We start from the raw sequence: 10950 nt of genomic DNA on the forward strand, positions 1-10950 counted from the left end.
TAGCCGCAGCCGTCAATTTGAATTTGCCATCATTAGGGTAATTAACCTAATCCATAAGTAGGATTAGGGTGTGCTTGTAGCTGAATAAGTTTTCTTCCTCAGCAAGCCATCTTCTGGACCCGGTTTGCTCGGGAGCAAGTCGGTTCCCTCTAACTCGACCAGGGTCGAGGGTCGAACCAGGTATGAACCCGGTCCGATCATAATTTCTCCATATTAGCATGAATTCCATTTTTCTCCAAATCCTCAAATGTGAGATAAATATATGAACAAATGTTATTGACTATTGTGTTAGTGATCACTGGACAATCAATTATTATCAAATTTGGGACTGTTGTGTTACTGCCATCTCAACTACATGAGTCTTAGCTAGATCATGCCCACGGCCATCATTCAGTAATCTTTTGGTTTTCAACTTTTTACGTTTGCTTGTTCTTTGGGAGTTAGGCTTTCAATTTGAATATTTTTAATGTTAGAATGTACATGTTTCATTTTCACATTTTCATATCAATTAATGATCTTTTTTGTTTCAATTATAATGATATTTTGTATATATCTATAATTCTATATTGATATCTCATCTATTATTTATTTTTAATAACAATTCTAAGTTTATTTTACTCTACTCTCTAAGGAGGTAAAAAGGTTAAAGAGAGTGGTTTTGTTTGGACTTTATTGGGCAAGATTTGAGACCCATATCATTTTTCACTTTGGAATGGACTATAATGGCTTGACGACGGGCTGATAATATACTCAAGACTGACCCAACCCAAATTCAAACTGTCAATCTTATTAGTGGCCGAACTCAAACCGCACCGCATCAAAACCAAACAGAAACGGCTAGTTTGCCAATGATTCCTATTTGAGCTTTGATGTTTTTTTTTAGTTTGAAACAATTAAAGCCGGACTAAAGCGCCCTAAACCGAACCATTGACTCCCCTTTCTAAATATATTCTCACCCACGCCATCATCAGGGCAGGATGGTGGGTGTTAATAAGAGGCAACATGTTCTCTATCTAGGTTTTCTTTGTTTTTTGACAAACGGGAAACACTCTATCTAGGGTTGTGATATCATCCTTTTATTTGACCGAAAAAAAGATATCATCCTTTTATGATCAAATCGAAGCGTTTGATTTGCTAATTGTTAGTTGGACGGAAATATTCCTGACATCGACCAGGGATTTCCCAATTCCCTCGTCTCGTCGAGGGTTTTGTTTGAAACGAAATCGTGGAACGATAGAAGGATTTGGAAGAGAGTGAAATCAAAATCTGTGAGACTCTTAACTGATTCGGATCGAAATAGAGAGTGTGGAGGAGGAATACAGGAAGAAGATGGAGCAACAACATCAGCTGGAGCAGAGCGAGCAAGAGCAGGAGCATGATGTTTACGGTGGAGAAATACCTGACGAAGGAGAAATGGAAACCGATGTGGACATGCCCGGTGCTGACAACGAAGAGGATCCTAATTCCAAAGAGGTATCCTTCTTTCTCTGTCCATCTCTGTACATCGCAATTTGCAACTCTGTTTTCTGCTTCAGTTTCTGTCTCCGATGGTTGCCTAGTTTCTGTTATGGCGAATAATTTGAGAGAAGCCTTGAGAACTGACTTTTCTTCTTGCAGAACCTGGAGGAAATGAAGAAGAGGCTTAAGGAAATCGAGGAAGAAGCTGGTGCTCTTCGTGAGATGCAGGCCAAAGTTGAAAAGGAGATGGGCGCCGTTCAAGGTAACTCCATTTCTCTTTGTCTCTGCCTGTGCTGTATGTGTGATTGCGTTTATGAGTCGGAGCAGTTTTCATATCTGCTGTTAACTGAAAAGTAGCTAAGTGCCTAATCTCATTCTCAAGTTAGTTTGGCTCTGATGATCCGTTACATCAAATCTTGTTTCTGATCCCCAAGCGACTTCATTATGGTATAATGTTCCCTTGATGGAACATTATATATATACAAATTTGAGCATAATGCTAATAAATATAGAAGGGCAATTACCCTATGCTAGTCCTGACTATGTGATTCCTTGGAAGATAACGCATGAGCTGGTCCTAAACTTCGGCAATTTTTGTGCAAAGTGGCTTCCCTCAAGACTCAAATCCAGACATTTTTCTTGGCAGCCCAACCCTCGTACCATTGCTCTAAGACCATATTATTTGATTTTCCCCCGAAAAAAATTTGATTTCCCCCCAAAAAAAATTGTTGTTAACTTTGAAATGTTAAAAATTACTATAAAACTTTATGCTCATAATTCTCAAGTTAACTTATCTGGTGTTTGGAGATATCTTTGAAGCATGGGATGATTTTTAATTTGCCAACATGTGGTATAATTTGCCCATGAAATGAAGCCATTTGGACCTGTATTAAATTTAGGGTAGGGAATAATATGGTGAGCTTTATGTTTTGATTACTGAAATTTAAGTTGAAATAAATTTGTACGCGTGTAAATTTTACTATCCGTAGGGTTTATTGATGTATGATGATATTACTAAAATAGAAATATAATGACAAATAGGGTAGTGGAATTGATATGGAGGAAGTATGGAAATTAATCTTTTAAGGTGTAATTATCTGAGTCTTCCCATGTGTTTATAAGATATGAGATGTCAGATCAACTATATGTTTTTATTGTTAAATACAGTTTGTATGCATAATGATTGTACTGCATCATTCATCGAGGGTATGCTACTTCTACTACCATGCTTCATCCTTGTTGTTTTATGTAACCGTGCTGTTCTTTTTGTCTGTATTGCATTTATGCTTTCTATAATATAATAACTGTGTTTAATATCATGGATCGTGGCTTGTAACATGCATAAAGATCCCTCTGGTACTGCTGCAACGCAGGCTGAAAAGGAGGAGGTGGATTCACGCTCTATATATGTTGGCAATGTGAGGCTCTACGATCCCTTCGCCCTTTTTTTATTTGTGTTGGCCTTACATTTTTTTCATTTTTGTCTATGGAATGTACAATTTTTATGTTATTATTACACACCTCCTCTAGACAATGTCCTTCAAGAGGAAAATTGTATTATCGTTGTTGTTATCCTGCGGTGACTAGTTAATAAGCTTTATCAATTTACCCAGCTATTTGTGTTTATAGCCATACTACTCTCTTAGTCTGAACCTGATACAAGTATCCACTGGTTTATGCCCTATTATTCTACATATGTGACACATTAGGTCAATTGGATTATCTTTATTTAGCCTAGCTATGATCTGCCACTAGCAGCACACAGTTAGGATAGGAATGTTGTTAATTTGACTATTGCTTTTTCTGTTGAATGTGAGTTTAATGCATGTGAAAATCTAATTCCAAGTTATTCTCTGTTGAACAATTTTCTTGATGGCAAATATATTTCTTTTTTCACTGGAACCTCAAGGTTCCATAACATTAACAGTTTTTCTAAAGGGTGAACCCGGTGCCAAAGATTTCCACACAAGTAGAGTCCAAGGGGCAGTTTTCTTATGCAGCCCTACCCCAACAATTTTTGCTGAGAGGCTGTTTCAATGCATTGACCTCAGGCTGCAGTTGTGGTCCACTGACCATTGTGTCAACAGTTTTCCTATTTATCCAAAGAGAAAAAGAAAACAATGAAAAGGAACAGTTATGGCTCTAGATTGAAGGGAAAAGCAGCTAGTGCATATTAAGATACTATTGTACCATATATTTGATATGTGGCATAGAAATAAAATTTCAAATGATTTATCATGGAAACTACAGGCATGTCATGGTGGTTGTGGTTCTTATTTTTGTTTTTTTGTTTTTTTTTGTTTGTGTGTTTTTTTTTTTTTTTTTTTTTTTTTTGGTTTTTGGTTTTTGGTTTTTGTTTTTTTTGTGTGTGTGTGTGTGTTGGGGGGGGGGTTAGAAGAAGGAAGCCTGCAAGAATCAGAGTTGTAGGGGAAGAAGCAAGCATGAGAAGAGAAAAGGTTTTTTTGGGGCTGCAGGGGGGGGGGGGGGGGGGGAAGAAATGCACTAACCAGCCAAATTACATCCAAATTGTTTTCTTTAGCTGTAGGCCTACATTTTTTTGAAAACTCTAGGTTGGACATAAATATGGAAATAAAAATCAACCAAATCTCTCTACCACAAAGTATAAGAGAGGTTTCTTGTGGCAGGTCTTGAGACCTACATGTGCAATTAGTAGTCCAAGAAGAGCCCTTGAAGTTGCTGCTCAGCAGCATAGTAGTAGTTTCAGTACTGTAGATTGTATACTTATTTTTTTTGGTAAAGGTAGTGTAGCTTCTATTCTTAATATTTTTTTGCCATTCCTATTCCTCCTAGGACTTGTTATGCTGGCCATTGGAGCCTATGTATAACTACTCAATGGAAGGAGTAAGACATCAAGAGTTTTCTAAAGGATAAACTACAAGAAAGTTGATTCAATGGAAGCCTTTAAATGCCCTGTGTTGAGAAAGGATATGCATAGCTTAGATCCAAATCGAAGGAATTAGAAGAACTAGGGGCAAACCTTAGATAACCTTATGAGAAGTGGTGAAAAAGGATATGCATAGCTTAACCTTGTATCTTGTATGGCCTCAAATAGAGCTGATTGGAAGCCAAGGATCCATGCTGCTGACCCTATTTAGTTGGGATTTGGGAAAAGACTTCTTCTTCTTCTTGTTTTTATTTCTGCTATTCTCTTTAAGAGAGATGCTTAAAAAAATCATGGCTTGGTCTTCTATTAAGTCAACCGTGCTAGCACTTAGCATGCCACTAGTATTAAATCAGCTTATAATGCTTCTAAGAGGCTTGGGAAGAGAGGATAGGAAGATTACAAGTGTGTTTGAAAGAATGAAACTTTTATTAGCATTATATCTCACTTAAAAGTTAGAAAACTCACTTTCTTAGTCCCTTGTCCCAATTAGACTACCATTATTTGTTGGCACTTCAATGTACAATGAATGGTTGGTATTTGAACGAATGTCCTCTATCTAATGGTGGAGAAACATTCTAGATAAAAGATATTTTCTAAGAGCCTTGATATTTACAAGGTCCTAGATACTTCCCCACAAATGTGGAACCTTCTAGATAATGGGCCAATCCTAGCCCAATATGCATGTAAATGGGTCATCCCATGTAAGCCTTACAAGTTGGGCCCACGGTCTTTGTGGGTTTAGCCCATGGGCCTATGCATGGTGGGCTGTGACATGCTCGTCTATTGTTTCAAATCTAGATCTGGTTACTTGGTGTTTCAAGTCCAATAGGCCTGGGATCTTTGGTGTTTAAAGTCTAAGGTCGATAGAGGAATTTGGTGTTTAAAGTCCAGATCACCTGCTGTGACTGATGATTCAGTCTTCCTTTGCCATCAGTTAAGGCCTCCATTGTAGAACAAGATCTAAACCACCTACCATCTTCTGTTCCCCTTCATTTACTTTCCTGAGCCAATCTTCTAAACCACCTACCACCTTAACTGCAGATACATACACAGCAGCTTCCCCCACACAGCCCCAACCCACACAAAAAGAGGAAAAAAAGGGGGAAAAAAATGAAAAACCCTCCTGACCTTAAGTTCTAGTTGCAGCCTCATGTCTCCCCTATAGACCCTAATTCCAGCTTCTTCTTGAAAATCACGTTTCAGTAAATCTTAAATTCTAACCTGAATTCTCCTTCCAATTTCCTCCAAATTTAAAGGGACATCCGTTCTCCATCCCCTGTAGGGTCAATCCAAGTCTTACCACCATCTATCCATTTGATCTTCCAGTTCTCTGTTTCAATGATATTACCCCATTTGTTGAACCCCAAAATCATAGTTACAGAAACCTACCCTTCTAATATTGCATTGGTTCCAAATTTGGAACCCATCCTTCCTAGCCTAAGGCATCATTGAAATCCTAAACCCACCAAGCTAGTTAAGGGCCCATAATTGCCCCATTTTCCAGCCACATGGACTAACTGAATTCCAAGAAACCCCAGTTTTTCCATTTGGGCTGTTTCTGCTAAAAGAGAAATTTGTTATTGGCCCTCCCTATGGTGAGGCTTCATGTTGAAAGGAAGAATCGATTGGGGGAAATCTTGTGATTTGGTTGATTTGAGTAGTTTTAGTTGTTTTACTTTCCTTTTTCTGTTCTTTCCTCATTGGGAGTGGATTTGCTAGGATTTTATTTTGTAAGATTCCTACAGTGGGAAGATTTTATTTACTCTGTATTTGGTAAGATTTTGAGTATAAATAAAGCTCTTGCTATGTTCTTTCGACAGAAGTCAGGATTTCTCCAACTCTTTCAACACTTCGTCATGTCTTGAACAACTAATCTGTCAAGGAAACTGAATTAAAATGACTAGTCATATCTGTAAACCGCTTAATAGCAACAAAGGAGAAGAATTTAGAAATCTTAAAACTATACCGCAATTTGATTGTAGTAGATGAAGTTCCTAAAAATTTGGAAATCTGGAACTGCAATTGGCAAGCTACCAACGGACCCCATAGGATAAGACTGCTTTAGTTTAAATATTATTCTACCCTACATGGATCATATTATTTCATTGCTCCATATAATAAAAGCTAGAGCTAAGATCCTCATTGAAAGACCTAGGCATCACAAAGTGTTGAGATCATGCTTCTGCTTTAGAAGGTCTTGATGCTGCGCAACTTTCTAACTAGAAATCTGAAATCCTTTAATAGATGACTGCATTAGAAGATCTTGATGCTGGGCAACTTTTTAACCATAAAACCTTTAATAGATGACTCTTCTGCATCAGAGATATGCAAGATGTACTGCCACCTCAGGAAGGAGGGGTTTTAGGAAACACATTGGTAGTTTTGTGTTAACATTGTAAGATAGCAAGTTACCTAGTCTATTTACTTAGCACAAACTAATGTGTTTAAAAGTAAAGTTCTTTATCATTAATTCAGGGCAAGCTATGGACCCAATCATAGGATCTCGTGTTCCCTTCTCCAGAGATGGAGTGTGCAATTAACCAGTTCCACATATCTAACTATCCGAGCATCAGGCATTATCTGTTAGGGGTTTGTGAAATATAAGGGCATAAGGCTTTTAGTGGGTTAGTTGGATCTGAACTTGTGTCTTGTTTGTCAACCTTGTGGATAAGGCTTTACTGGGATTTGTTTTTAGGTCGTGTCTCAAAGGGCTTTGTTGTTTTCATTTGTTATTGTGTTCCATTGTGTTTGTTATTCTATTTTATCGTGGTTTGCTCTCAGGATGCAAAACTTATGCAACATCTCTCTCACAAAACTGTTTGATGTGTCAAAAGTTAATTCTGCAGGCTACCTTCATTTTTTATTCTGCTACCATGTATTATCGTATTTTTTTCTAATATTCTTCTCCCCTGGTTCGAGAGATTAGGATCCACTTTATCTTCATTAAAATAAAGAAGAGATAGTGTAGTTGGGTCATGTACATAATACTGCTATTTCTTGGTATCCTTGTCCTCTTTTTCTCTGGCACTCCAAGATGGAGTTTTATGTGTTTTTGATTGCCAGAAGTCTAAAACTGAGAAAAGATAATATAATTGGGTCATATTCTGGACATAAAACTGCTATTTCTTGGTAATCTTGTCCTCTTAATTCTAGCACTCCAAGATGGAGGTCTAGGTGTTTTTGAACTCGGTAGGGGATCACTTTTCATCTCCAATGAATGTGCTAGCTTTTCTGTCCTTGGATGCATTCCAGCTTTCATCTTAATAGAGGGTGCTGGCCTGCTAAGATCTAATCTTGTGGTTAAATGGCATGTTTGGTGAGATTGTCTGATCTGCTTCAAGTCCTGCCATTATACATCACATGTTGCGTACATGCTTAGACTAGTATTGTATCTTCTTTTGATATAAGTGCATGCTAGTCTAGCTGTGTTCTAGAATGAATTGTCTTGACAAATTTATCTTTTTAGTCCCCCTGTTGGCTTGTGTCTCTGTAAGGTTATAACATTGTGGAAGTGGATGACAATCCATCGGGTTTGATTCTAGTTGGCTGCTGGAGAAAGAAAATTCAAGCTTTCATGCATCTCGAATGGCTTTTTCTACATTCTCCTGATGTAGCCTTTTTGTTATCTGAAGGAGACTGGTTGTGGGTGTTAAGTTTGCTGCTTTGCGTGTAAGGAAGTAATATAGTAAGGAACATACTTCAGATACTTTCTGTAATTAGCATCCATGTAGATAGTTTCTTATGAGTGCCAATGAAAATTGTTTTGCTTTCTGTGATATGCTCTCTATTATTTCCTTGTCCTAACTGGCTATATTGCTGAAATTTAGGTAGACTATGCATGTACTCCTGAGGAGGTCCAGCAGCATTTCCAGTCTTGTGGAACAGTTAACAGGGTCACAATTTTGACAGACAAGTTTGGCCAGCCGAAGGGGTTTGCTTATGTTGAATTTGTTGAAGTAGATGCGGTTCAGAATGCTCTTCTCTTGAATGAATCCGAGTTGCATGGCCGTCAGTTAAAGGTCAAAATATACTGAACGCATTTGGGTCTATGGTTTTACTTATTTGAATACAGAGGGACTTTTGGTTCTTTTTCAGGTATCTGCCAAGCGTACCAACATTCCTGGTATGAAACAATATAGAGGGAGGCGGCCTAATCCATATCTTGGTTTCCGAGGCCGAAGGCCCTTCATGCCCGGTCCCCCTGCCTTTGCTGCATATGGATATGGGTAAGCTGCTAAAGTTGGATCAGAAAGTCTCAAAGAATAAGTTAGACATAGTATGATTGAGAATTTATCAAAAATGTGAATTCTCTACTGCATTCCTGTGAGAGTGGATACCTCATTTTTTTCTTTCTATTAAGTTCCCTTATTTAATTAATGGAAGAAATGATTCTCCTTTTTAATTAGTGCCTTATGTTTTATGGGCCATTTGAATTTGACCATCATATTTTCACCTATGCAGCAAGGTTCCAAGGTTCAGGCGGCCTATGCGATACAGGCCATACTATTGATGGGTCTCAATCAGCTTGCCATGGTCATATGCTGGGTTTGCTGATTAGGCACTTAAAAGCTTAATGACACGAGTTGGTATTACTACAATTATCAGTTATTCAAAGATAATCTGTACTCATCCTGTTCATTTTTCCACAAATGTTGGGATGAGACTGGCAGCTGGTCTTAATGCTATCAAATGCAGATATTTTCAATTAATTCGTGTAACCCTACAATTTGCAAATCTAGCTTACATGATCTCAGAAAATATTGTGAATTAGTCGCTGTTGTTCGAAGCACAAGATGCTCTGATAGGAGGTTGGATTTATTGATAGCAAGTGTTCCTTCCGATTCAATGTTAACAAGTTCCCTTTCAAAGTTGAGATCTGGTGGTTTTGTTCTTGCATACATTTCTTTTTGATATTACTTTTGAACATGGAAAAAAAAAAAAGGGGGGGGGGGGACTGAAAGATTTCCATTGATTTTTGTTTTTGTTTTGTTAATGCTTTGCTTTGAATAATTACTGATCTAGAATTTGCTTTTGTCCAACAATGATAGAGAATATTGTAGGGGTAAAATAATGATTTACAGGAAGGACTTGGATGATAAGGGAATTCTCAACTTCTTGAAGAGACACAGGTGAGTTCTGGACGGGATTGGCGACCATCTTGCTTTTCTCACGTTGCCTGCAATGATTGACACCGTTTGCTCAGTCACTACACAAATTGAGCATGCTGATGTTGTGTATAGGTTTTCTAGAAAAAACAGGGGCACCATTTCTTGTGATTTTCACTTATTTGGTCATTTCAAAGCTTCAATCCCTGATTTCATGTGACTTTTCACTCGTTTGTTCATTTCAAAAGCTTCAACATTTAGGAATACAATCTTCCTAGTTAACCTTGGGATATGCATGTCCCAGCCTAGCCTCGGGATGCAATTTCCTGGAGGTTATGCTTCTTCGAGATGAGTTCAACCTGTTTGGAAGTGGAGAATTGTAGAAAAGAAAACCATTGATGATTGATTGGGCCAAAAGAGGAATGATATTTCATGTGGCTTTCTTTGACAAGTTTGCTAGGGTGATCTCCCAATACTCTGTAGTTGCTTGACATTCCATTTCTGGGCTGTTGTTTCTCCAAAAAAATTGATGAAAATGGTTTGAACTTTGATACATATAGCAATTGACCTCAGTAATCTGTAAGAATGTAGCCCGTATTTCCATGATTCTGTTTTTATAATGGCGAAGCATCAAAGTTCACTTACCCATCCCTTGACCCTCGGTGTCACCGTTGTTTGGGATCGCAACGGAGTAATTTGTCACAATTTTGACACCCCAAAATGGAGGCTTTGAAGCATTGACACCCCAGTTTATGTTTAAAAAACACAAACACCCGAATTCATTCAACACACTAGTCCATTCTGTTAGCGAAACTGTTAGTCCATTGTTTGTTTTTCTTTAATTCCAAAAATATCCTTACTAAAATATGAGGGAAAAAAAATCTAAATGAACATGTAAAATTACCAAAAAAAAAACCCTTAGAAAAGTATTTAGAATGATTCAAAAAGGTGGGTTCTCCCTTCACCCATCTTCTATCTCTACCCTCTCTTTGCCTATTGGTTTTAGGGTCCAACATCAGCCATGGAGAGGATGCCAGGTCCAGTGTGCTTCTTGACGAAGTTTTCACCGGCAAACTTGGTGACACTACTGGATCTGGTGGCAGCTTCTCGTGTCTCCAAGTAATGAAAAGCTCCATCTCCACCACCGAACTAAATTCCGATTTATTCTATTCCCCTGGTTCTCAAGATTTCATTCAAGTAAATCCATTTTTCTCCAAATTTACGAATCGATATCATATTGCACAACATTGTTTCTAAGATACCAAGAGAAATTGAAGGTTTAAATGAAGACTAAGAAGAACCAAAAGATTGAGAACTAGTCTGTCGGAGTACGAGATGAACACAATCGATGCATTGAGTTATGGGAAAGAAATTTTATTTTGAATCTTGTAGGGCCCGGCAACCCAAATACGCCGAGACATTAGCATGCCTAGATGTTGACTTGAAAGAAAAAGGTGTCAAATGGATCTGACGCTCGATCCA

At 38.0% G+C, this 10950-nt stretch overlaps 1 protein-coding gene across 1 annotated transcript; it reads left to right on the forward strand.

The window, feature by feature from the left end:
• Positions 1-960: 960 nt before the first annotated feature.
• Positions 961-9072, forward strand: LOC149029196 (polyadenylate-binding protein 2-like). The gene is made up of 6 exons (XM_089141117.1): positions 961-1473; positions 1618-1720; positions 2806-2876; positions 8191-8382; positions 8459-8589; positions 8825-9072. The coding sequence occupies exons 1-6, from the start codon at positions 1330-1332 to the stop codon at positions 8871-8873; spliced, it is 690 nt and encodes a 229-aa protein (XP_088997243.1). The 5' UTR covers positions 961-1329; the 3' UTR covers positions 8874-9072.
• Positions 9073-10950: the final 1878 nt, after the last annotated feature.

Source organism: Hakea prostrata, chromosome 1, assembly GCF_041222555.1.
Source record: "Hakea prostrata isolate BN-2017 chromosome 1, UWA_Hpros_2, whole genome shotgun sequence".
Classification (NCBI taxonomy): Eukaryota; Viridiplantae; Streptophyta; class Magnoliopsida; order Proteales; family Proteaceae; genus Hakea; species Hakea prostrata.

Bases quoted from the DNA above. Each gene is read 5' to 3' on its own strand.
- LOC149029196 (XM_089141117.1), top strand. From the start codon at position 1,330: ATGGAGCAACAACATCAGCTGGAGCAGAGCGAGCAAGAGCAGGAGCAT. The intron at 1,474-1,617 runs GTATCCTTCTTT...TTCTTCTTGCAG, and splicing joins AGGATCCTAATTCCAAAGAG to AACCTGGAGGAAATGAAGAA. The intron at 8,590-8,824 runs GTAAGCTGCTAA...TCACCTATGCAG, and splicing joins TTTGCTGCATATGGATATGG to CAAGGTTCCAAGGTTCAGGC.